Source organism: Oncorhynchus mykiss, chromosome 4 (genome assembly GCF_057628025.1).
Source record: "Oncorhynchus mykiss isolate SJ-2025 chromosome 4, ASM5762802v1, whole genome shotgun sequence".
Taxonomy (NCBI): Eukaryota; Metazoa; Chordata; class Actinopteri; order Salmoniformes; family Salmonidae; genus Oncorhynchus; species Oncorhynchus mykiss.
In genome coordinates this window covers 67,363,111-67,390,983 of record NC_143025.1, presented here as the reverse complement: position 1 = coordinate 67,390,983, position 27,873 = coordinate 67,363,111, and the positions used below count along the sequence as shown (strand labels likewise).

Genomic DNA, 27,873 nt, shown 5'->3' with positions numbered 1-27,873 from the left:
GCATAGAGATCCTATTAAATTAAATGAGTATCTAATTGCTGATTCTATGGAGCGCAGACCCATGACCCGTGAGCTGAGGCGAAACGGCAGGGATGGAGACCATTGCTTTTTATACTCTAATTAATGTATGAAAGGACAGAATTCTGTTGTGCTGTAGGATGAAGCTTTACAACTATACTGTAGTCATGGCATGCCGCCGCGTGTTATATTGAACTAGATATGATCAAAGTTTGCAATGAAAGACCGACTCAACTCGGCTGTGTATCCTCTGCTACAAACCTGCTACATGTACAGTGAGGTCAATGCACTTTGAATTGAGATTCCACTGTCTTGTCTTATTCGCAGATCATTGTGCTGTGGAATTGTGACAAGCCTTTACCTCCGAAGAGCAAGTGGCCCTCCACCACCGTGCCTATCACTGTCATTGAGGGAGAGAGAAAGGTACGAGTTCTCCGAGTTATGCCGGCGTTGAGACGACATGTTTCGCTATCGATTCTAATGTGTTTTATTGAGTCTTGATCATTCAGCGGGAATGAGTGTGGCCGTTAAAGTCAGGGGAGATGAAATGCAGTCGTAAATGCCTCCTAATATCCATTCAAGCTTTTCGTTCATTTTCTACTTTTTGGAATTGGCCATGACTGAGTGTGGCTGCCTCCTGGGATCTGAGCTCAGCTTACCCTGACTGTTGAGCCATGACACAGCATGAGGCTGCTTCCAGGAGGTCTCTAGTTGAAACACACAAAGGGCCATTACTGTGCCAAGCCTCAGCTGAATCGTTTTAGTAATGCTATAGTAAGGTACACCTTTGCGGTGTTCTTATGAGCTTTGAAAACAATGGGAGTAAGTACACCAGACATCATACTTCCAACGAGGACAAATGCTCTTACTGAATGCAAACGTCTTATAACACACTGAAGGACCCTGGGACTAAACACCTCCCTCTGCAACTGGATCCTGGACTTCTTGACAGGCCGCCCCCGGGTGGTAAGTGTAGGCAACAACACGTCTGATCCTCAACACTGGGGCCCCTCCGGGGTGTGTACTTAGTCCCCTCCTGTACTCGCTGTTCATCTACGACTGCGTGGCCAAACATGACTCCAACACCATCATTCAATTTGCTTCGACATGACAGTGATAGGCATGATCACTGATAACAATGAGACAGCCTATAGGGAGGAGGTCAGAGACCTGGCAGTGTGGTGCCAGGACAACAACCTGTCCCTCAATGTGTCCCCTGATCGTGGACTACAGGAAAAGGCGGTCCGAACAGGCCCCCATTAACATTGACGGGGCTGTAGTGGAGCATGTTGAGAGTTTCAAGTTCTTTGGTGTCCATATCACCAACGAACTATCATGGTCCAAACATACCAAGACAGTTGTGAAGAGGGCACGACAAAACCTTTTCCCCCTCAGGAAACTGAAAAGATTTGGCATGGGCCCCCAGATCCTCTTAAAGTTCTACAGCTGCACCATCTAGAGCATCCTGACCGGTTGCATCACCGCCTGATATGGCAACTGCTCGGCAACTGACCGTAAGGCGCTACAGAGGGTAGTGCGTACAGCCCAGTACATCACTAGGGCCAAGCTTCCATCCACCCAGGACCTATATAATAGCCGGTGTCGGAGGAAAGCTCCAAAAATTGTCCGAGACTCCAGTCACCCAAGTCATAAACTGTTTTCTCTGCTACCGCACGGCAAGCGGTACCGTAGCGCCAAGTCTAGGTCCAAAAGGCTCCTTAACAGCTTCTACCCCCCAAGCCATAAGACTGCTGAACAATTAATCAAATGGCCACCGGACTATTTACATTGACACTCCCCCACCATTTGTTTTGTACACTGCTGCTACTCAAAGTTTATTATCTGTGCATTGTCACTTCACCCCTACCTACAAATGACCTTAACCAGCCTGTATCCCTGCACATTGACTCGGCACCGGTACCCCCTGTATATAGCCTCGTTATTTTCTTGTTACTTTTTTATTATTATTTACTTTTAGTTTATTTGGTAAACATTTTCTTAACTCTTTCTTGAACTGCACTGTTGGTTAAGGGCTTATTGTATTTGGCTCATGTGACAAATAATGTTTGATTTGATTTGGTTTCAATCTAACAATTTTCATTAAAATTTAATACAGTACGATTCTTCCAACCGTTCATTGAGTCCAAATAATCACTCAGATTGTGTTATTTGGAGCAATCCATTTACAAAATAAATATTACTTGAAGGCAAAGTGGAATTCCAATCAGCAGTGTCATGCTTGCTGCGTACCACAAAATCCCACCAAATCTCTCGCTCTTGCTTGCTCTCTCTCTTTCTCTCCCTCTCTCTCTTTTTCTATCTCTCTCGCGCTCTCTCTCTCTCTTTAGTCAAACCTCTCTCTCTAGTCAAATCTCTCTCTCTTTAGTCAAACCTCTCTCTCTAGTCAAATCTCTCTCTCTTTGGTCAAATCTCTCTCTAGTCAAATCTCTCTCTCTTTGGTCAAATCTCTCTCTAGTCAAATCTCTCTCTCTTTGGTCAAATCTCTCTTTGGTCAAATCTCTCTCTTTAGTCAAATCTCTCTCTCTTTAGTCAAATCTCTCTCTTTAGTCAAATCTCTCTCTCTAGTCAAATCTCTCTCTCTAGTCAAATCTCTCTCTCTTTAGTCATACCTCTCTCTAGTCAAATCTCTCTCTCTTTGGTCAAATCTCTCTTTGGTCAAATCTCTCTTTGGTCAAATCTCTCTCTTTAGTCAAATCTCTCTCTCTTTAGTCAAATCTCTCTCTTTAGTCAAATCTCTCTCTCTAGTCAAATCTCTCTCTCGTTAGTCATACCTCTCTCTAGTCAAATCTCTCTCTCTTTGGTCAAATCTCTCTTTGGTCAAATCTCTCTTTGGTCAAATCTCTCTCTTTAGTCAAATCTCTCTCTTTAGTCAAATCTCTCTCTCTGGTCAAATCTCTCTCTCTCTTTGGTCAAATCTCTCTCTTTGGTCAAATCTCTCTCTTTGGTCAAATCTCTCTCTTTGGTCAAATCTCTCTCTTTAGTCAAACCTCTCTCTAGTCAAATCTCTCTCTCTTTGGTCAAATCTCTCTTTAGTCAAATCTCTCTTTAGTCAAATCTCTCTCTTTAGTCAAATCTCTCTTTAGTCAAATCTCTCTTTCTTCAGTCAAATCTCTCTAGTCAAATCTCTCTCTCTTTGGTCAAATCTCTCTCTTTAGTCAAATCTCTCTCTCTCTCTCTCGCTCTCTCTGTGTGTGTCTCCATGTCACACACAAATACACACACGCACACCCTCCTCTGTTGTTTCATACCCAAGCAGCAGCCCAGCTCTTGTCCATAACACGAGAGTAGTGCTGACTGCAGCCCTCTCCAGTCTGCCCCATAGAGGCAGGAGCAGGACCCTAAAACCCGATGGCAGCTCCCTTTAATTGAGTCCGTTTATTCCCATGTAGTAAACACAGCAATGGAGAAAAATGTGTTTCCACTATAACAATAAACAGCTTTTCTAAAAGGCATCTATGGGCCCCTAATTACTCACTCTGAGTATTCTAGCCTAACAAGGCAGCTGCTCCAGAGTAGTCATTCTCTGCAGCTCTCTCCCCAAACAATCAAAGCTTTGCTGTGTTGAAACGTTCACATCACACTGAATCAGAGTGCGGCCTGGAGGCGGAGTAATAGCTAACGGCACATGTGCTCCATGTACTGCTGTTGTGCATCTTTTCACGTCCCCTCGTGTAAATCCGAGAAATAAAGGAAAGTAATTGTATCAAAAGTTTAATTCAAATGCCTTTGTGTGGCGTGTTCAATGGAACAAAGTAATTGTATGTTAGTCAGGGCGGCTGTGTGTCTCGAGGCTTTTATTATCTGGTGTGTCCTTAATGGTTTACATCTCATCAAGGCCGGCATGCTCTTTAAACAGTTATGGCTGTTTTTTCCTAAATACATGTCACCTATTGATTTAGCATGGGGACTACAGGCTCATGAGTTATTACGCAGTAACCTTTTCGGTCCTATACTCGCCATTGTGTTTGCACTGTTTTCATATTTAGCAAGCTACAGATGTAGGATCTTAATTTGATCAATGTTGCAAGAGAGCTTTCCTGCAATAAACGTGTCGTGGATTTGAGGTTTACAAAGGCTTCTGAAGTTTGGCATTTCCACTTAGAAATTTCAGGCCTGATTTTTTTCCCTTACGAAAAATGTCCATTAATTATAATCTACATAATAATTCACATTTCCTGTAATTCAGGATTATTCTTCTGCTGTGTAGCAAAGTGGCTCAAATTAAGATCCTACATCTGTCGTGTGAAAAGCAGGGGCATAATGTTCATGCTGCTGCATGAATGCATTGTGTGATAGACAAGGGAAACCACTGGCTGCTGTGAAAGGGCCTTGATGAACCACAGGCCCTCTCCTCTCCGTCGTAATCTATCATTCTCTTTTATCTTTTTTTTTCTTCTCCTCCCCTCCATCATTCTTTTATTTCAATGGAGTGTCTGCGGCTCCATAGTACACGTTAATCAGCCATGAGTAGAGGTCACCGGCACCATTCAATTAAAATCCAACCTATTATATTATCGATTTTTTTCCTCTGTGTTTCTATCCTCAGGAAAGTAACACATCTAACAATAGGTCCCCTCGTCTTTTTCCTTCAAGTGGGTTTCAATTTGAAGGCTAATTAAGTTGACCCGCATCCGTGCCATGGATCACATTATACCCAGCTGACATTAAATCACAATCCTTACTCTCAGCAGACCTGCCACTCACTCCCAGGGCCTGACGGCTTGGAGTTAAGCCCTTCACTGACGTGTCTGATTCTGTGTGTGCGTGAGATCTCCACAGTAGCATCTCCACAGCTGTGTGTGGGTGGCTGGCAGAGTGCGCTCCTCTCCTGCGATGCGACGCCTCAAGAAGGGCTCACTGTCTCATTAGCACCTCTCCATCTCCCCATCCTCGTCAGATAGCTATTTTCATCACCTGCTAAATTCAAATACAGCCTGGATCACACGATGTCTCATCAGAAGGGAACATGGCTAATAAGAACAGATAAAGAAATTAGGTGAAACTTCCAAGTGTTAGATCTACTGCAAAGCGTTGAATCGCTGCGCTGGAGTCCAATGCTATTGAACACTGCCAGTTTCTCTTCAACTTAAACTTGATCCTCAGAATCAATTCAGTCCATTCATTTATATTTGCGTTAAATGTCGGAAGGCAGAGTTCCGAATTTACTGAATTGCGTCATCAGGCTTCTCATTACTCACCTACATTTCTTATATTGTTCACCTTTTATAAATTCACAATATCCTTATCACCTAACCATGCAATCAAATCAAGCTGCAGGTTACGTTTGAGGAATAATGACACTTGATTGCACTTTGAATGCAAATGTGTTTGTTTTTTAAGTATCCTGAAAGTGGAGGAAATCTATTTATATTGCAGAAAAGCATGCATTACATGGTACAAATAAGCAAAACTATCTCACTACACTTCCCTTTAAACTCCAATCAGAGTCTGTGTAAACAGCAGTGGTGAAGGAGATGGGTTTCTGTGGGCTTGTTAGGGTTTCTGGGTCATGGGTCAGGTTGAGGTTGAGGTTATCCCTGGTCTGTACTCTATGGTGGTGTCTCTGGCTCCCTGGGCCCCTGAGGTGGGTGTCTAATGATCCATAATGCATTGAGGTCAGAGGAGGCCAGAACACACAGTCTCCCAGGCAGGCTAGACACAGGGTGAGAGGGAGAGACTGGTCAGACTAAGGGCCACTAGCAAACAGATGACAAAGACACTTGATTTGTGGCTTTATATTTAGCCGTAACTTCAAAATGGTTTATTTGGGATTTTATCTAACATAATGCAATTTTAGTTTACAATAATGCGATGCATATTTAATCTCAGATTATTTTATTTTTTTAATGCATCTTTACCCCACTATGACAGCACTTGAAGTACATTTTATAAAGAGATGGGCTATGACAAAAATGAATCTCAGAAATGATGCTTGAGCCATTGAAATACTTTTCTCTGCTGAGCTTCGAACTTTGACTATGAGTGTGCCAGGCATGAAATCGGATTAACCCATAAAGAAAATAATTGAAAAGCCTCTAAAGATTGGCCTTGAAGTAGCAGGAGTCAATGGAGATGAGAATGATGCCACATCTTCACCAGGTGACTCAGAGATACATCAATTTATATCTGCCTAGGGGGGAAAGCCATTGACACCAGAGAGAGGGGAGATGGAGAGAGAGAGGTGATGGAGAGAGAGAGGAGATGGCGAGAGTGAGGAGAGTAGAGGGGAGAGGAGAGTAGAGGGGAGAGGAGAGGAAATGGGAGAGGAAAGGGTAGAGAGGAAAGTAAAGGAGAGAGAGGAGATGGAGAGGAAATGAGAGGGGAAAGGAGCGGAGAGGGGAAAGGAGGGGAGAGGGGAAAGGAGAGGAGAGAGAGGAAAGGAGAGAGGAAAGGAGAAAGGAAAGGGGAGAGAGGAAAGTAAAGGAGGGAGAGGAAATGAGAGGAGAGGAAATGAGAGGGGAAAGGAAAGGAGAGGGGAAAGGAAAGGAGAGGAGAGAGAGGAAAGGGGAAAGGAAAGTAAAGGAGAGGAGAGGGGAGAGGAAAGCAGAGAGGAAAGGGGAGAGCAGAGAGAGGAAAGGGAAGGGGAGAGGAAAGGAAAGGAAAGGAGAGAGAGGAAAGGAACGGGAAAGGAAAGGGGAGAGGAGAGAAGTGAGAAGAGAGGAAAGGGGAGAGGAGAGGAGTGAGAAGAGAGGAAAGGAAAGGGGAGAGGAGCGAGAAGAAAGGGAAGGGAAGGGGAGAGGAAAGTAAAGGAAAGGAGAGAGAGGAAAGGAACGGGAGAGGAAAGAAAAGGGGAGATGAGAGGAAAGGAAAGGGGAGAGGAGAAGAAAGGAAAGGAAAGGGGAGAGGAGCGGAGATGAGCGAGCGGAAAGGAAAGGAGAGAGGAAAGTAATGGGGAGAGGAGAGAGAGGAAATGAGAGGAGAGGAAAGTAAAGGAGGGAGAGGAAATGAGAGGGGAGAGGAAATGAGAGGGGAAAGGAAAGGAGAGGGGAAAGGAAAGGAGAGGAGAGAGGAAAGGGGAAAGGAAAGTAAAGGAGAGGAGAGGGGAGAGGAGAGCAGAGAGGAAAGGGGAGAGCAGAGAGAGGAAAGGGAAGGGGAGAGGAAAGTAAAGGAAAGGAGAGAGAGGAAAGGAGAGGAAAGGAAAGGGGAGAGGAGCGAGAAGAAAGGGAAGGGGAGAGGAAAGTAAAGGAAAGGAGAGAGAGGAAAGGAACGGGAGAGGAAAGGAAAGGGGAGAGGAGAGGAAAGGAAAGGGGAGAGGAGCGAGAGGAGAAGAAAGGAAAGGAAAGGGGAGAGGAGTGGAGAGGAAAGGAAAGGAGAGAGGAAAGTAATGGGGAGAGGAGAGAGAGGAAAGGAGAGGAGAGGAAAGTAAAGGAGAGAGAGGAAAGGAGAGAGAGAGAGCTCAGAGCCCTGTGCCTCTGTCTCAGTGGGACCAGTTAAAGCAGCCCTGGGGCAAGGACGAAGGACGGTGGGCCCTGGGACAGAGGAGGCGGAGAGGGACAGACACGGGGGATGAGAGGTTGAGAGAGAGATGGGCAGAGTGGAGGACAAACAGTCCCTGAAGATGTGTATTGGAATCGGAGCTCCAGAGTATATAGAGATCTGAAGGCAGAGCTGTGGGTGAAACAGAGGGGTGAGCGATATTACTACAACAACAACAACAGCTGGCCTGACATCCAGAGCAGTGTGTAACCATCACAACATGGGGATGGGGAAATTAGAGCAATAAGTACATTATACTGAGTATGGTAATTGTCAATGCAGAACTAAATGAATGCCACTGTTGTGAATAGTGTGTTGATCATTTTTACCTCTAATTACTGAGGGAGTTTTGTTTGAGAGTGCCTCAGTGAGTGTTCTCCAGGCTTTACTCTGAAAAACGCTGTGAAATCCGTACAGTATTACTGGCATGCTGATAGACAAACTGTAAACTTATTGAAATTAAAGGAATCTATGTCATGTAGAATCATTTCAAATTTGGCCCTGTTCAATTGATGAAGTGATCCTCAACTAAAGAGGCATACTCGTTTCACATTGTGATATTTGCTATTCATTTCTAATTTTGACCAAATATATTTGCCCCTGGATATCCGAGTTCCTGTTTCCACAGAGGGAATCGAATTAGCGCGTAATAGCGATGGATTCGTTAGGATTTCGCGGGAAGACTTTCAGTCTCTGAACATGGAGCTATTAAAGCTGTAGTCCCCCGTATTCCTTGTTTATAGAAATACACTTAAATAATAAAAATCCTCGAATTATGAGTCAATAGCAGTATTACGGCGATCTCTGTGAAGCCTGTGTTTAGTGTAATGGATTAGGGCATCCACATCGTATTAGCCCGGCCTGCAGATCGATAGTTCCTACAGAATACGGTGATCCCGTAAAACTGTGGTTGGAGGAATTAGCATAGAAATATGCATTCCTCGTTTAAAATGGATTTGCAAGTCCCATGAGGGTTAACGCTGCAGCCCAAGTATTTTATTAAACGGGTTTTATTCAATCAAGCCCCCAAGCACAGAAGACAGATGGGATAAATATACATCATTCATATTTAACATGACAGTCTGAAAACATAAGATAAAGTTGGCAAATCCCGGAGAACAAGATCAACGGCTTCCTCTACCTCTTCAGAGAAAACTAGCCTCACTCGCGATTCATCTGGGCACTCTTTTGAATACCAAACCGATTCATCTGGGCACTCTTATGAATACCAAACCGATTCATCGGGGCACTCTTATGAATACCAAACCGATTCATCTGGTCACTCTTATGAATACCAAACCGATTCAATGCACAGATGTAGCCTTTTGTGAGCTAACCTATATAGTGTAGCTACCTATCCCCCCGCCCCCACACACACACACCCTTCTTTCTCGGGAACGTTGTCTTGTTACGTGATTGTGTATCGTTGTCTTTGAGAGTCAGGTCTGATTGCTGTCATTCATCCCAAGGGCCCTCCACAGCTGATAAATGGCTGATTACTGAGTGTATAATAGTTATACTGAAAGCCTGTACTTTGCCACTCTGTCTCTCTCAATATGTTCCTACGAGAGCTTTTTACCACACGACTCCTAAACGACTCTTAAGGTAACCAAATGCTCCTCGTTTAATCAAGCCCTCGGCTGCTAAATGATTTTTCAAAAGGCCCCGTGAAGGGCTCTCCTGAGCCAGGAGGTTCGGCTCCGTGCTGTGCGGCCCTGCCAGCGATACGCTGTCACTATTATCCTGCTATGACACACCAGGCAGGGATGGTTACAGCGAATAGGAAATAATGTTGCATTGAAAAGGGCCCATTAAGCCGCGGTGATGTGAGTCCACAGCACCTCGAGTCATCCGCTGCCGCTGCAAAATAATGACAAGGGGCCCTGTCGAAAGCGCGGCCAGGCCCACTTGCTCTTGAGCAGCCAACCCGAGCCGAGGCTAATCTCCAAGTCAACAGGTTCCTATCAATAACTTTCTGATTTGATGAATGAGGCAGCAGCCAGTGAAGTTCAGGAGGGAGAGAGAGGGCGGTATTAACCCCTTAAGCTTGGTGTCAAGAGCATTGCAGGCATGCAGGCAGGCAGGGGGAGTTTTAGTGAAGATGCATCACACCACACACTCTGGCTGGCAGCCTCCCAGAGAGAGAGAGACAGTGAAGAGGATTACCCTGAGATCCCTCTCAGGAGGCCACTGCTGACAGTTCACTTCTGCGATGTGTGTGTTCCCTAATATTATAGGACATACTTTGCAGTAGGCAATCTACCAATAACGCTGGCCGCAGAGAGAGAAACAGCCATCAGTCGTTTCAAATAGAAACACTGTCAATAACCAGAGATATAGTGGAGGCATTTTATTCATAAGATGTCATATTATTGCAAAATACATTTCTCCATTGTGTACCTACACTGTAATTATTAGTAGGACAAGTGTCATTGTGAAGTTCTTCTTTGGGCAGAAGATACTGCCAGGCAATTGTGGTGTTTTTAATGTCTCATTGGCCTTCGCCCACATACCCGACAGAACAAGGTTTTTCATCCAATAATCAGAGCAATATTTCCTCCTTAAAATTAATAGTCCTTCAATAATAGTCTTTCTCGAAGTAGCCTACAGAGGAGTGGAATGTGAGGCCCGAAATAGCAAAGATTGGCCTTCTATGGATGAGTTGTTACGGAGAGCTAAAGAAATGCAATTATGTTTCAAGCAGAGAAGAAGGTTAAGGTTACTCTCTGGGTGCGTCAGGATGAATTGATTAAATGGTTTGCTCTTCTTTTCACCCAGCATGAAAAAGGGACTCCACTCCAACAATTTCTAGCCAAACCCATTCAAACATACTGCACCTGAAATACTTCAGCTTGTGATTGAATAGGTCCCCACACAGTCAGAGGTGTTGACATCCGAGCCAGTGGATGGATTGTTGGAGTTTGGAACTGCAGCAATTGACCACATCTCTCCCTCTTTCCCCCTCTTCCCCCCCTCAGACAATGAGCAGTCGCTTTTCCCCCCATGACGTCATCCTCACAGATGCTGTCCTCAGTCTGGACGAGGACTCCGTCTTGTCGACCAATGAGGTAGGAGGATGGCTTATTATTCCCCCTCTGTCTCCTTATTCTACCTGGGGCTTTAACGTTCAAAGACCAGATTCAATCAATCCTCATCTAGCAATGTTATTCAGTATCTTACCCATGCGCTCTTCTTATTGTGGGAACTGGAAGGTAACTGTGAGGGGAGTCTACCTGGTAGTACAAGTAGAATTTTATAGTACCCAAAAACATTCTCTGATTTCATTTGATAATGGGGAGAAAGCTAGGCGGGATCGAGTCCCAAGCCTGTGTGTGAAAATTAGCCAACAATTAACACTGTGTGATCAGCTTCAGCATTTCCTGTCTCTTATCTGACATTGACACCCACAACAACACCAACTGGTGAGATTGAGCAGCATCTGAAGAAGTAACAGAACTTCCAGACAGTTTCTTGGAAGTAGTCCCTCTCCCAGGGGTGTGGAGATGAACACCAACCGACTTCCTTCATCTTCAAAGGAACTCCTTGTTTTGTTTGTAGTCTGTTGTTATGCAGAGCGCCGTGTCGCTCTGCTTGTTGCTACGCTGTGCTCTGTCTCTGTGCCTGCATTTTGCTCCTGTTAATTCTCATTTCTGCGATTCAATTAGTCCCTGTATAATATTTGCACATTGCAGAATCAGCAAAGCGCTAAATCTCTTTTTAATTGCTTGTTCCCATATAATTTGATCAGGAATTAATATTACTCCGTTAGAGCATGGCCTAATGGAGTATCTCCGACTCAAAGTTGGCTCTTTCGGAGTAACTGCTCTGGCCTGATGTTCAAACTGGCACCGGGGCCTGGGCTGCACTCTACAGAGAAAGTCCACGCTGGTATCATGATACCTACTGTAGAGGAAACAAGACAGAGGAAGGTGAAACATGGTGACAGGTTATATTAGTAGATCAGGTCTGTGGTCCAGGGTGGATGCCCACCCTTCACACTAACCATTCACGGTAAAGTGTCATTCATCCTCTCTAACTAAGACATCTCAGCCTTTTTGAGACACGGGGATGTCTGGCCTCATAGGAGGCTGCTGAGGGGAGGACGACTCATAATAATGGCTGGAACTGAGCAAATGGAATGGGTTCAAACACATGTGTTTAATGTATTTGATGCCGTTCCAGCCTGTCCTCCCCAATTAAGGTGCCAACAACCTGTCTCGCCTCATCTGATAAATCCACCCTTGTGTTTCTCCGTGGAACAGTATCAGTAAAATGGTCTGGCATCTTGTCTCCGAGTGTCTCTCGCCCTATAGTTTTTTACATTGCATGTTAATATCGAGGAGGTCATTTCAACACACCTTGTCCATGAGAATGTAAATGGAGTTAATTTCTCAAGCATAGCGTGATAACCAATTCATCTCTCGTGGTCGGGACGGATTGATTGCCCCTCTAAAGGATGTTTGCTGTATTTAAGACTCCTGTTATTGAGTCACTGACATGGCAACATCTTGAACGAGGGTCTTCTTCTCCTGATGATTTCATTCTCCGGATGTAGTTAGCTAAAGGATCTTCCCATGCTGTGAAATGCAAATTCGGTGACCATGGTGCCAATTCAAAAGAACACGTATCCACCATCTGTCCTGGAATGAGAAACTAATGAAAGCCCAAGTTGTTTCAAGCAATCAGGAGGTTTGTGAAACCTATTACCTCTCCGGCATGCTAGTCTCTGCGATGATCATTAGACTGTCAAACCATGAAGTCACAGTTTGATTAAGCTTCACGTCTCTGAAAAGGAAAAAGGGGCGAGAGTGGCTCATTTTGCTGGCAAATAAAATAAAAAATGAAATCACTAAATGAACCAAAGCAGCAGTTGCCTCTCAGTGTGAAGATGATGTTCTTTTTTCTTTTTTTTATCAAAAGTGTCAAACATTGGCAGAGTTCTTTTGGCTGAGCCCTTGGAAATGTTGACGTTGTTTGTGTGTGACACAATATACAAGTTGGATTTGCGGTGTTTTTTTATTGTGTTCCAAATATTGAACTTGTTAAATCGAGCTCATTAGGAAAGCCATTGTTTTCTGCATCATATTGGAGTCTTGGTGGTTGAGTTGATAATGGTCTCCTGCACCTGCTGCTTTCCATTCTAAGCCCGTGTTGTATTGTTTCGGTGTGTTTCAATACCATTTCTGCTGTGAATCTAATTAAGAAAAGGTCCTGCTTTGGGAAATGTACCATTTCAAAACTGACCAACATGTCGGTGTAATGATTACGTTCCACATGTATTTCCATCATACCTTTTATGACACATGATGATGGACAGACAGACACAGAAGGCTATGTTTCTCTTTCTGGTCTATTTTACCCCATCCAATACCATCTAAAAGCTAGCGCCCCATCAAGGCTTTAATGAAGATGTTTCATGCAGGTGAAAGGGAAGCGTTTTGCCAATAAACACCTTTCAGACCACATCTATCCACATTTGAAGCTCCCATAAGATTTCAGTGAGTTAAGAGCTAATCCTTAGTGAATTGTGTGTCTTATCAGCGTATAAGAGACCTGCAAAATAACATTTATCTATTTGAGATTTTATTAATTGCACCAAGTCAATCTTCACCTTCCAAGAGGATCCACTTAAATTGTATAGCGGTGCAAGATTACAGAACGGATGTTACAAAAGTTTTATGAGGTTGTTTTAGAAAAAAGACAAATCTTTTTTTCTGTCGAAAAAGCCAAGAACCAGTCAGATGCAAATCCCTCATCTGCTTAATAATCTGTCTCAGTAATTGCCCTTTAAACATTGAAAGCATCTTAATTGAAAATAACTGAAATGTGAGCGAGTAGAGCATTTTTAATGGGACTTTTCATATTACAATAACTACATCGAACAGTGACAGGACAGAATTCATAATTGCATTGCTTCAAGTCATTAATCACATGATTATGCTTTAAGAGAGGATATGGTGTGGACTATGAATGTTCCTATCATGACACTGTCTGGCTGCCCATGGGAGAGCAGGGCACAGTTAACAGTAAAACAGTCAGCCTGTCAAATGTTCTCCAGGGATCCAGTGGAATATATCAACTGTGGATATGAATGAATGGAACATAACACAACGACATGATCTTGGTCATTTAACAAAATGTCACAAGTTTACTTTCCTTCAGATCACGAGAACTCAATACTAGTGAAAATGGTGGAAACCAAATGCTGCATGTCTTTCTTTCCTATATGACTATACACTCTTAGAAAAAAAGGTGCTATCAAGAACCTAAGGGTTCTTCGGCTGTCCCCATAGGAGAACCCTTTGAAGAAACCTTTTTTTGTTCCAGGTAGGACCCTTTCCACAGAGGGTTCGCCATGGAACCCAAAGGGGTTCTATGTTGAACCAAAAAGGGTACTCCAATGGGGACAGCCGAAGAACCCTTTTGGAACCCTTTATTCTAAGAGTGTACTTCTCTATTATTTAATAACATATCACATCAAATGCCACAGGGAAATGTATATGCCGGTAGAGATTTGTGATGTAGACTCTTAGCAACCCATATTCAGAAACCATTTTATGTATTAAATGGGATTAATGTATGTTGCCCTTGGAAAGCCTTTCTGCAAGGATAGCATTTCCCCTCTGTGTATGTCATTAATCTCCGTCCCTATTTCCAATCCATAATTAACTAAGACACATTGTGAATGTGCCAAACCAGTCTGTCACAAAGGATGCGAGGCATAATCAGGGCATTATAAGAACGTAATTCCAAAAGGCAAAATTATTTGCATGATATCATAAATCCTGCACTGAGGTAATGGCTAACTCGGCGATTAATCAAATGCTACATTAAGAAAGATGTTTCCAACCTTTTTCTCAGGTTTGTGGTCTCATTTCTTCATAATAGAGCACACATGCATCATGACACAGCTAAGAGGTGTGTGATTATTTTAAGGGACCGTCTGTTTTTTGGGCTCTGTTCTCTCTTGCGTTTTGGAAATGAAGTTGGTGCCACTCTGCCAACAGAAGTCAGTAAGTGTATTCTACAATGTGGTGTTCTTCATATTCTCTGGACTTTTGACATTTGGTGTTCCTGAGAAGAAGGAATTCTTTGGAATTCAAATCTACTCTTTTGCTACATTGTACTGTAATTGACATAGCTGATCTAATGCAGAAGTGAATCTGTCTATTAGCGATTTTGAAAGATGTTGTCTTTTCATTTGAACCCCAGGTTGACTTTGCCTTCATTGTCTGGCACAGTTTCCCAGACCGGATCGTGGGCTACCCAGCACGCAGCCATTACTGGGACAGCAGCAAATCAAGATGGGGCTATACCTCCAAGTGGACTAACCAGTACTCCATGGTACTCACAGGGGCTGCGTTCTATCACAGGTACATTAACATGGTGCTCACAGGGGCTGCGTTCTATCACAGGTACAGTAACATGGTGCTCACAGGGGCTGCGTTCTATCACAGGTACAGTAACATGGTGCTCACAGGGGCAGATTCAATTGCTTCTTTTCCTCATCAATCTACACACAATACCCCAAAATGACAAAGCAAAAACAGGTTTTTAGAATTTTTTGCAAATGTATTACAAATTAAAAACTGAAATATCACATTTACATGTGTTTTCAGACCCAGTACTGTGTTGAAGCACCGTTGGCAGCGATTACAGCCTTGAGTCTTCTTGGGTATGACGCTACAAGCTTGGTAGACCTGTATTTGGGGAGTTTGTCACATTCTTCTCTGCAGATCCTCTCAAGCTCTGTCAGGTTGGATGGGGAGTGCTGCTGCACAGCTATTTTCAGGTCTCTTCAGAGATTTTCGATCAGGTTCAATTCCGGGCTCTGGCTAGGCTACTCAAGGACATTCAGAGAGTTGTCCCGAAGCCACTCATGTGTTGTCTTGGCTGTGTTCTTAGGGTCGTTGTCCTGTTGAAAGTTGAACCTTTGCCCCAGTCTGAGGTGCTGTGCTCTCTGGAGCAGGTTTTCATCAAGGATCTCTCTGGACTTTGCTCCGTTCCTCTTTGCCTCAATCCTGACTTGTCTCCCAGCTGCTGAAAGAAATCCTCACAGCATGATGCTGCCACCACCATGCATCACCGTAGGCATGGTGCCAGGTTTCCTCCAGATGTGACGCTTCATATTCAGGCCAAAGAGTTCAAACTTGGATTCATCAGACCAGTGAATCTTGTTTCTCATGGTCTGAGAGTCTTTAGGTGCCTTGTGGCAAACTCCAAGAGGGCTGTCATGTGCCTTTTACTGAGGAGTGGCTTCCGCCTGGTCACTACCATAAAGGCCTGATTGGTGGAGTGCTGCAGGTTCTCCCATCTCCACAGAGGAACTCTGGAGCTCTGTCAGTGGCCATCGGGTTCTTGGTCACCTCCATGACCAAGGCCCTTCTCCCCTGAATCCTCAGTTTGGCCCGGTGGCCAGCTCTAGGAAGAGTCTTTGTGGTTCCAAACCTCTTCCATTTAAGAATGATAGAGGCCACTGTCTTCTTGGACCTTATATATGTGTGCCTTTCCAAATCATGTCCAATCAAGTTCTAGAAACATCTCAATGATGATCAATGGAAACAGAATGCACCTGAGCTCAGTTTCAAGTCTCATAGCAAAGGGTCTGAATTTAAAAAAAAAAAACGTGTTTTCGCTTTGTCATTATGGGGTATTGTGTGTAGATTGCTGAGGATTTTGTTTTATTTTATACATTTTCGAATAAGGCTGTAACACAACAAAATGTTACTTTCCGAAGGCACTGTGCATTCAGAACCTCTGCCTGCTCTCTGTGAGGGGTGTAGGGGCCATGATAACAGCTCAAGGACGGGAATGCGGTAACACATACCAATTTTTTTGAGCACATACAGGCAGGCAGGCACGCATGGTGGTTATAAAAATCCCTAATACATATCGAGACCTGTTAACACTGTATAGCAGAAACTCTCCTGCACTGGTCACTTAGGATGAGCCTGCAGGAAGGGTACCACATGAGGGAGGATGATGTCTTCCCTGTAACGCACAGCGTTGCGATTGCCTGCAATGACAACAAGCTCAGTCCGATGGTGCTGTGACACACCGCCCCAGACCATGATGGACCCTCCACCTCCAAATTGATCCCGCTCCAGAGTACAGGCCTCGGGGTACGATGAACTACGATGAACGCAAATCCAACCATCACCCCTGGTGAGACAACTTGTCAGTGAAGAGCACTTTTTGCCTGACTGGTCCAGCGAGGGTGGGTTTGTGCCCATAGACGACGTTGTTGCCAGAGATGTGTTGTAGGCCTTACAACAGGCCTACAAGCCCTCAGTCCATCCTCTCTCAGCCTATTGCCGGAAGCCTATTGCGGACAGTCTGAGCACTGATGGAGGGATTGTGCGTTCCTGGTGTAACTCGGGCAGTTGTTGCCATCCTGTACCTGTCCCGCAGGTGTGATGTTCAGATGTACCGATCCTGTGCGGGTGTTGGTACACGTGGTCTGCCACTGCGAGGACGATCAGCTGTCCGTCCTGTCTCCCTGTAGTGGCGTCTCACAGTACGGACATTGCAGTTTATTGCCCTGGCCACATCTGCAGTCCTCTTGCCTCCTTGCAGCATGCCTAAGGCACGTTCACGCAGATGAGCAGGGACCCTGGACATTTTTCTTTTGGTGTTTTTCAGAGTCAGTAGAAAGGCCTCTTTAGTGTCCTAAGTTTTCATAACTGTGACCTTAATTTTCTCCCGTCTGTAAGCTGTTAGTGTCTTAACGACTGTTCCACAGGTGCATGTTCATTTAATTGTTTATGGTTCATTGAACAAGCATGGGAAACAGTGTTTAAACCCTTTACAATGAAGATCTGTGAAGTTATTTGGATTTTTACGAATTATCTTTGAAAGACAGGGTCCTGAAAAAGAGACGTTTCTTTTTTTTGCTGAGTTTATATGTTTTACTCAGGAGTAGTCTACGTCTTTCAGTACAGTAAGTGCCATTTAGAAAACTAATCCGAATTCCTCACACCACTGACAGTTTTTGTATATAAGCAGCATAATAGAAAAGGAAATAACGTCTTTGTTTTTTTTCTTTTCTTTTTCCATAAAATATTTGATTGTAAATGCAATGCCTCAACACAATGAATACAAACGATTAAGCCATGCAGCAAATTGAATTGAGAAGTCATGTCTTATCGGGCAGTTGCAGATACACTACTCTCATGGAACATGTCATTGTTGTAATCTATTGTGTGGTTTCAAAATGCCTCTCTTATTCAGCTCTCAAGGGTCTGTCTACTGAGGCATTGTGATAATAGTCAAGTGGCAAGTGTTTCTACCATATTGTCACCAGTAGCAAGTGTAAAAACAATCCTATCAGATCAGCCTAATTAACAAATCTGTGTCATTAATTAGATAGCTATACTGATAAAAAATATCAACGCAAAATGCAACAATTTCAAAGATTTGACTGAGTTACAGTTAATAAATGTAAATCAGTCAGACAATCCCGTGGGTCGTGGTCTGTGGTTGTGAAGCCGGTTGGACATACTGCCAAATTTTCTAAAACGACGTTGGAGGCGACTTATGGTAGAAAAATGGACGTTCATTTCTCTGGCCATAGCTCTGGGGGACATTCCTGCAGTCAGCATGCCAATTGCACACTCCCTCAAAACGTGAGACAACTGTGGCATTGTGTTGTTTACAAAACTGTACGTTTTAGGTTGGCCATTTATTGTCCCCAGCACAAGGTGTACCTGAGTAATGATCATCCTGTTTAATCAGCTTCTTAATATGCCACACCTGTCAGGTGGATGGATTATCTTGGCAAAGGAGAAATGCTCACTAACAGGGATGTAAACACATTTGTGCACAGAAGTTGAGAGAAATAAGCTTTTTGTGCGAATTAAACATTTCTGGGATATTTTCTTTCGGTTCATGAAACATGGGACCAACATGTTTACATGTTGCATTTATATTTTTGCTCAGTATACATTTCCCATCCAAAGATATCAACATGAACAAAGATATCAGGCAGAGTGTGATATTCAGATCTGGAAAATGACAACGTTGACAAGTTAACTGACAGCACATAGATCAATAGCTTTGCAGAGAGAAAGCCACAGAGTTTGTCTCAAAGGAAAGTCCTTGTGCTCATCTTTCCTGCACGGATGATACCGACATATGGTGCTGACGGCAGACCTTGGCTGTGACACCTCACCTTCACGAGGCTGAAAGTGATAGCTGGGCTGATGCTGTAGAGGCCAGGAGCCCAGCGGAGCTACCAAAGAGGAGGAGGAGAGATAAGGCACGAGTCCGACTGCCTCTGGATCTAAATAGAGTGGCCCACCCCGACTGACTGACGCCCATCCCTCAGCACAGACGTACAGGAAATGATGCGCCTGCCTTTGTCAGCCATACAGCCAGGGCCCTCAACATAATAAACAGACGGGAAATGAGACATGGTACAATCAGGGCTGCCAGAAAGAGAGGGGCGAAGTGTCTCACTCTGAGAAATTAAAACATCCGTCTTTGGGTGTCGTCAGGCGGGTGGATGAGGCCGCAAGGGAGGGTGGCTCTTCTCTGGGCTGGCTCCACTCATTCTGCCGGATGGCTCCACCAGACAGATTACCATCCATATTCTGTGACTCTCAGTGAATAGAAAACAACAAGGGACATTATCCAGAGAAATGGTGAACCTTCGGGAAATGGCACTGAGAATGGAATTAAGGAGATTTGATTTCCTGTGTAGTCACTGCTGTTTCCATTTGCAATATTGCACTATGCAGTATATCAATGTGGTGTCCTTTTATGAATGTATCCATCCCTCTTTCTCTCTGTGTTTCTAGGTATTATCACTACTTGTACACTCACTACTTGCCATCCAGCCTTCTCACCATGGTGGACCAGATGGCTAACTGTGAGGATATCTTGATGAACTTCCTGGTGTCTGCTGTCACTAAGCTCCCACCAATCAAAGTCACCCAGAAGAAGCAGTACAAGGAGACAATGATGCAGCAGGTACAGTAGATCTTCGTGGTAACCGTGTGTGTTTGCATGCGTTTGTGCGTACGTGTGTGTGCCTGAGCGCATGCGCGTTTGACCTGACAATCCTAGCTTGTTGAAGATGCCATCCGCCGAAACCCTGTGTTTACCCGGCATTAATCACTAACCAACGGCCAATTTCAATAGACATCAGGTCACATCAGTGCTTGGGTCAGGGCAAATTTCAAGCTTTGGCGGCGGTGCCGTTCGAGATTTGGGAGTAAGGTTTGCGGTATCGTACCATGAGCATGGACTATTTCTATTACATCAGATTGAAAGACTGTCATTCATATTCCATTTATCCAGCTCAATGTAACATGTCGTAGCTTTAGGCTACGACATGATGCTCGAATTTGCCCTATACACATCATGAGGTAGCCACAGCCAAGCCTACAATTGAAAGTTTAAGGCGTAGGTGCACACAGGTCATGAGACAAATTTGAGTAATCAAGGTGTCAGGCACTGACACATTTAATACCACCTTGCACACTCTTGACTGCATGAAGTTGAGCTGGGGTGTAATTATTAGTCCAAAAGGTTGTTTTGCAACTAAAACAAGAGTTTCTATTGGACAAATTCAGATAGGTCCCTCCCCATTTTGTTCCGTTAGCTTCCGTTTAAGAAGTGTTTCGCAACATAACCAGGCGGAATGAATATAGCCATGATCACCCGCACACACAGTTCATCCTCTGTCCTCCACTCGTTACCTGTATTAATGGCACCTGTTTGAACTTGTTATCAGTATAAAAGACACCTGTCCACAACCTCAAACAGTCACACTCCAAACTCCACTATGGCCAAGACCAAAGAGCTGTCAAAGGACACCAGAAACAAAATTGTAGACCTGCACCAGGCTGGGAAGACTGAATCTGCAATAGGTAAGCAGCTTGGTTTGAGGAAATCAACTGTGGGAGCAATTATTAGGAAATGGAAGACATACAAGACCACTGATAATCTCCCTCGATCTGGGGCTTCACGCAAGATCTCACCCCGTGGTGTCACAATGATCACAAGAACGGTGAGCAAAAATCCCAGAACCACACGTGGGGACCTAGTAAATGACCTGCAGAGAGCTGGGACCAAAGTAACAAAGCCTACCATCAGTAACACACTACGCCGCCAGGGACTCAAATCCTGCAGTGCCAGACGTGTCCCCCTGCTTAAGCCAGTACATGTCCAGGCCCGTCTGAAGTTTGCTAGAGAGCATTTGGATGATCCAGAAGAAGTTTGGGAGAATGTCATATGGTCAGATGAAACCAAAATATAACTTTTTGGTAAAAACTCAACTCGTCGTGTTTGGAGGACAAAGAATGCTGAGTTGCATCCAAAGAACAGCATACCTACTGTGAAGCATGGGGGTAGAAACATCATGCTTTGGGGCTGTTTTTCTGCAAAGGGACCAGGACGACTGATCCGTGTAAAGGAAAGAATGAATGCGGCCATGTATCGTGAGATTTTGAGTGAAAACCTCCTTCCATCAGCAAGGGCATTGAAGATGAAACGTGGCTGGGTCTTTCAGCATGACAATGATCCCAAACACACCGCCCGGGCAATGAAGGAGTGGCTTCGTAAGAAGCATTTCAAGGTCCTGGAGTGGCCTAGCCAGTCTCCAGATCTCAACCCCATAGAAAATCTTTGGAGGGAGTTGAAAGTCTGTGTTGCCCAGCAACAGCCCCAAAACATCACTGCTCTAGAGGAGATCTGCATGGAGGAATGGGCCAAAATACCAGCAACAGTGTGTGAAAACCCTGTGAAGACTTGCACTGAAAACGTTTGACCTCTGTCATTGCCAACAAAGGGTATATAACAAAGTATTGAGATAAACTTTTGTTATTGACAAAATACTTATTTTCCACCATAATTTGCAAATAAATTCATAAAAAATCCTACAATGTGATTTTGTGGATTTTTTTTCTCATTTTGTCTGTCATAGTTGAAGTGTACCTATGATTAAAATGACAGGCCTCTCATCTTTGTAAGTGGGAGAACTTGCACAATTGGTGGCTGACTAAATACTTTTTTGCCCCACTGTAGCAAGTAAAACACTGGAATGCTTCATTTGCAGTGGAAGAATGTGCAAAGTAGAGATATAAATAATGGGGTGCAAAGGAGCAAAATAAATAAATACAGTAGGGGTAGAGGTAATTGTTTGGGCTAAATTATAGATGGGCTATGTACAAGTGTTGAAATCTGTGAGCTGCTCTGACAGCTGGTGCTAAAAGCTAGTGAGAGACATAAGTGTTTCCAGTTTCAGAGATTGTTTTAGTTCGTTCCAGTCATTGGCAGCAGAGAACTGGAAGGAGAGGCGGCCAATGGAAGAATTGGTTTTGGGGGTGACCAGAGAGATATACCTGCTGCGTGCTACAGGTGGGTGCTGCTATGGTGATCAGCGAGCTGAGATAAGGAGGGAGTTGAGTTAGCAGGGTCTTGTAGATGACCTGGAGCCAATGAGTTTGGCGACGAGTATGAAGCCAACAAGAGCGTACAGCCAACGAGAGCGTACAGGTCGCAGTAGTGGGTAGTATATGGGGCTTTGGTGACAAAACGGATGGCACTGTGATAGACTGCATCCAATTGATTGAGTAGGGTATTGGAGGCTATTTTGTAAATTACATTGCCGAAGTCGAGGATCAGTATAATGGTCAGTTTTACAAGGGTATTTTTGGCAGCATGAGTGAAGGATGCTTTGTTGCTAAATGGGAAGCTAATTCTAGATTTAACTTTGGATTGGAGATGTTTGATGTGAGTCTGGAAGGAGAGTTTACAGTCTAACCAGACACCTAGGTCGTTGTAGTTGTCCACATATTCTAAGTCAGAACCGTCCAGAGTAGTGATGTTGGACGGGCGGGCAGGTGCAGCAGCGATCGGTTGAGGAGCATGTATTTAGTTTTAATTGTATTGGAGTTGTATGGCATTGAAGCTCGTCTGGAGGGTTGTTAACACAGTGTCCAAAGAAGGGCCAGAAGTATACAGAATGGTGTCGTCTGCGTAGAGGTGGATCAGAGACTCACCAGCAGCAAGAGCGACATCATTGATGTATACAGAGAAGAGAGTCGGTCCAAGAATTGAACCCTGTGGCACCCCCATAGTGACTGCCAGAGGCCCGGACAACAGGCCCTCCGATTTGACACACTGAACTCTATCAGAGAAGTAGTTGGTGAACCAGACGAGGCAATCATTTGAGAAACCAAGGCTATCGAGTCTGCCGATGAAGATGTGGTGATTGACAGAGTCGAAAACCTTGGCCAGGTCATTGAATACGGCTGCACAGTATTGTTTCTTATCGATGTCAGTTAAGATACGTTTACGACCTTGAGCGTGGCTGAGGTGCACCCATGAACAGCTCTGAAACCAGATTGCATAGCAGAGAAGGAATGGTCGTTTAACATGCATGAAACCAAGGCTATTACGGTTACAGAAGTCCTCAAAAGAGAGCGCCGGGGGAATAGGAGTGGAGCTAGGCACTGCAGGGCCTGAATTCACCTCTACATCACCAGAGGAACAGAGGAGGAGTAGGATAAGGGTACGGCTAAAAGCTATGAGAATTGGTCGTCTAGAACGTCCGGAACAGAGAGTAAAAGGAGGTTTCTGGAGGCGATAACATAGCTTCAAGGTATAATGTACAGACAAAGGTATGGTAGGATGTGAGTACAGTGGAGGTAAACCTAGGTATTGAGTGATGATGAGAGAGATATTAATCTCGAAACATAATTGAAACCAGGTGATGTCATCGCATGTGTGGGTGGTGGAACTGATAGGTTGGATAATGTATAATGAGCAGGGCTAGAGGCTCTACAGTGAAATAAGCCAATAAACACTAACCAGAATAGCAATGGACAAGGCATATTGACATTAAGGAGAGGCATGCTTAGTCGAGTGATCATAAGGGTCCAGTGAGTAGTGAGGTTGGTTGGGGCAATGGCGATTCAGACAGCTAGCCGGGCCATCGATAGCAAGCTAGCATAGGATGGAGGTTTGTTTTTAGCCACCTCGTGCGTTTCCGTCAGTAGATTAGTGGGGTTCTGTGTGGTAGAGGGGACCAGTCCAATTGGCAAAATAGATATCGTTATAGTGACCCAAGAAAAATTGTCCGATAGACCTATTCAGATAGCAGCCGATAAGACAGCTAACAATTAGCGGGCCGCAGATGGGCGTTCAGGTAACGTTGCGATGGAGGGGCCAGTTGGATAACTCCCTCGGGCAGATAACGTCGGTAGTCCAGTTGTGAAAGCCCGGTGGAGCTCCGCATTATCAGTAAAACGGGTCCGGATAGGTGATTGTAGCCCAGGAATGGCTGATGGAACACTTCAGCTGGCTAGCTCCAGAATAATTGATGTTTGCTCCGGGATCGACGTAAGCCAATAGTCACACGGATAGCAGCTAGCTAGCTGCGAGATCCAGGTGTAAATGTCCAGAGCTTGCGGTTGAAATCCGGGGATATGGAGAGAAAAATAGGTCCGGTATGTTCTGGTCTGAGTCGCGTTGTACAAAACTGGCGATAGATTTTCGAGCTAAAGGTTAACTGATGACCACAAACCGTGGTTAGCTGAATACTAACGTTAGCCAGTAAACTGGCTAGCTCCTGGCTAGCTTCTGGCTAGCTTCTATTGTGGATTTCAGATTTGAGGTAAATAATACTTTTTTTAAATTGGTGAGGTGGTTTGCATGAGAGTGTTTTGAAGTTGAGTTTTTGGAAAATAAAATATATTAAAGATACGTGAAGAAAGATGTAAATATATATATACACGGGACACGACAAGACGAGGACAAGGGACGTCTAGCTGCTATGCCATCTTGGTATTGAGGAATCTTGGTATCTACACGCTTTCCTCCTCTCACCTTTTCCACCTTAGACTTCAGTGCACAACTCAACAGCTGTCTGTGACCAGGCGAAAAAACCTCATACCATAACCGCTAACCGCTACATAGCCTACGTCGTTGTCACCATATTAACGGTCTAGTCAATCAACTAGAACTAACGCGTTAGTAAAATCACAATCCAAATCAAGTGTATATTCATGCAGTACAGTGTACAGCAAGCAGTTTAGCAGTTACTCTGGAGAAAAAAAAACGAAAGCTTACCTTGACTTAAAAGATTTGCGCTGTTGGATAACCTTAGCCAGTTAGCTAACATAAATGGCATTCCTCTGTTTGAGTCAGGTTGTTGAGTAGAACAAATTAGTTGCATTAGCTAAGTGAAAGGTAAACTAAGAAGAATGATCCTTTGATTGGATGGACAACTTGTCAGTTCATAAAGCTCTGATAGGTTGGAGAACGTCCTCTGGAAGTCTTCATTATTACTACGTTTCTCCTAGGTTTTGTATTGTCAGTGTACCTAGATGACTGGAAATAGCTGTCCTGTGGCTACACCATGGTGCTACCCTAGAGGGTGCTGTTGAGGTTACTGTTGACCTGCATTGCAAAACCATGTGTTTTAATCAGCTATTTGGTGAAATTAATATTTTTTGTATGGTTTTATCTAAATATGTTTAGTTATTTTATGTTTCACTACTTTTATTTTTATGAAATTTACTGAGTAGGATGGTTCTCCCATTCCTCCTCTGATGAGCCTCCACTGATCTCAATGTGCCTGCTAGTCTGAAATGAGCCTGAAATTGCAGCCAGACACAGAGCCTGTGATGCGTGCTGTGAGGTGGGATATGAGAGAGGAGCGATTGCAGTATTACAGACCGGTTCACTCAGGAGCCTCCAGAGAGACATGGAGGCGGACGGAGGAGGCTGCAGCGCACCAACAGTCTCCCTGTGTGATTCCCCTTCTGGTTGGTGTGCACGGGCTGAGCCGGGGCCGGCCCACGTCAGGCCTGATTGATGGCCCACCTCGGGGCAGCCCGATGACTCGCCTCTATCGGCTCTGTGATTAATGTCTTAATTGTGTAGGCAGCAGCGTACCAGTGGTGGATTTTCTCCCATCTCTCTCAACACAAAGCATCTTCAGACCCTTTCCAGGCATATTCTTCCACTGCAGTCAACGGTGCTGAAACATTTGTTTCCCTGCTTCAGGATCACACAGGAAAGTTAATCGGAAACAAGGGATGTTTGCTGGAGATTTTGGCCAGCACTTTATCAGTTGAATGGGAGTTAAAAGACAACAAAATATAACCTTTCTTACATGTAGTTTTATTTGTGTGTATGTATACAGTAAATATGAGCTGTTGTCCTAATACCCTGGGTTCCACTCCATTCAGCAACCTTTTTATGTATTTCCAGGCCGTCTTTGGAGGGAAAACAGTTTACGTCAGACGACACAGCTCTAATGTACCATCCTCCACACAGTACATGTGTCTGCTTTTAAACTGATGCAGAGTCAGTTCGTACCGTGACCTGTGTGGGGTTGATGTGCTGAACTGACGTATCTCCTCTGTCTGTGTGTCTGTCCACAGGGTTCTAAGACGTCTCGGTGGGCCGACCCGGACCACTTTGCCCAGAGACAGACGTGTATGAACTCGTTCAGCAGCTGGTTTGGGTTCATGCCCCTGCTGCATTCCCAGATGAGACTGGACCCTGTGCTGTTCAAGGACCAGGTCTCCATCCTGAGGAAGAAGTACAGGGACATCGAGAGGCTGTGAACCCAACACGCACTCATACACACAGAAGAAACTTGAGTGGTGTGGGTTTGGGCCAAATCTCCTTCCCAGCTGCAAGTGAAAATAACTGCTTTTTTTGACCAGCCTGTTCAGTCAGTCAGACTGTCCGAACAATAAGTGAAATCTCTACAGAGTAATTTATGATGAAATATGCAACACCAGGACCGTTATCCTGAGGTAATGATCTTGGCTATTGAAGATGATTCATCTTCAATGTCAGTGAGTTGGACTGTGTCGATGTTGTCGTCATTGTTGTCAAAAAAATAATATTGTGACTTTTCACACGCTTCAACACCAGACAGATTGTCGTTGTCAATTCCTTCTCTGACAGAGAAACCAGGAAGTGAGGTCACAAAAGCCTGCAATGTGCACTCCTGTTTGGTTTCAGATATTTTCTGTGGCAGTGTGATCTTAAACAAAAATGAACACAGTGCATTGTGTTTGTCCTCCATGACATCTATAAAGTTTTTCTCTAACATTGTATATGTTGCTTTCCATTATTCATTTCTGGGGCTTATTGGGCTTTCAATTTGGAATTGTTTGATTTTTTTTTGCGGGGGGGTTGCTTCATTCTCCTATGCGCTTTAAATTGCCAAAAAAACAAATCTGATAAAAGATGCTGAAATGTACACAGCCTATTGTATTTATTCTCTCTGTTTCAGCGATGATGGAGGTATACAACCTGTTTAGAAGGAATTACTACCATGTTCTTCTGCCTTGGTGAAATGTTAATTTCAAAAGTTGAACAAACAACTCTTCCCATCAAAGACCACCTCAGGACACCATCCTGATTCTCTACATCTGTTTGATGTTGTCCTCCAGATTGTCAGTCTAAATGCTGGAGACATGCCACTCACTGTGACCCTGCCTAGCTATAAACAGGGTGTGGGTTTCTGCATCTGCTGGTGGATTTACGAGGTAGACATTGGATACTAGGTAGATAGTGCTTAGCCACGGGGGTAGGCGTGGTGATGCTACTGACAGGCATCTTTGAATTCTGTTCGAGGTTTGAAGCATCTTTCATCATGTCCCTCCAGAGAACCAACCCCCCACCACCACCACCACCACCACCACCACCACCACCCACAGCTCAGCTGGGTCTGAGAGGAGGAGGAGACTGGCCTCTGCATGGTACTCCCTGTACACCCCTCGTCTCCCTCTCACATCCAATAATGTTTACATGTTTACCTGATTATTGTTGTACTACAATACCTCTGAGCATCAAAGTCTCAATGCCTGCTGGAAGTTTAAAATAAGGTCGTTAATGTATGCGTCGTCGATGTTATTCACTCTTGCCTGTGTACAGCGAAGTATACATTGCCAACGTTATTTAAGTTCAATAATAGGCATTGATATTTTGACCATACCCGTTGTATCTGTGGCTCAGAGGTATTATAGTAAAAAAAAACGGTAATGAAGTTAACTTGATTATGAATAACACTGATATGAGCTTACCTTTGCAACCAGGGATTTCTTTCTGAAGGTAATGGGTTTTACACTTTGGTCTAGACGCCATGCTCTACTCAGCACATAAATAACCAATGATTTAATGAGGGGCCTAATGGCAGGCAGGCAAGAGTGTGTTTGTTTCAGTTTGGCCAAGGGGATATCTCTCTTGCCTTCTCAGGATGATGCATGATAATGTCGACGCTCCCCCAGAACTTATTCAATACCGCTTCTGAGGGACCTGTCTCCTGTCTCCTCCTCTCTCTCAAGTGGGACCCAGACAAGGCTATTTTACACCAAGTCGAGTCCATTC

The 27,873-nt window shown here is 44.3% G+C and overlaps 1 protein-coding gene across 1 annotated transcript in view; it reads left to right on the top strand.

Annotated features, from left to right (window-relative positions):
* LOC110522229 (exostosin-1) overlaps window positions 1-26,743 on the top strand; it is a 256,334-nt gene extending 229,591 nt beyond the window's left edge. Inside the window, exons 8-12 of the mRNA XM_021600447.3 lie at window positions 346-441; window positions 10,494-10,583; window positions 14,728-14,888; window positions 19,314-19,485; window positions 25,911-26,743. Coding sequence (XP_021456122.2) covers window positions 346-441; window positions 10,494-10,583; window positions 14,728-14,888; window positions 19,314-19,485; window positions 25,911-26,096 — 705 coding nt within the window. The 3' untranslated portion in view covers window positions 26,097-26,743. The remainder of the gene's footprint in view (window positions 1-345; window positions 442-10,493; window positions 10,584-14,727; window positions 14,889-19,313; window positions 19,486-25,910) is intronic.
* The last annotated feature ends 1,130 nt before the right edge of the window (window positions 26,744-27,873 follow it).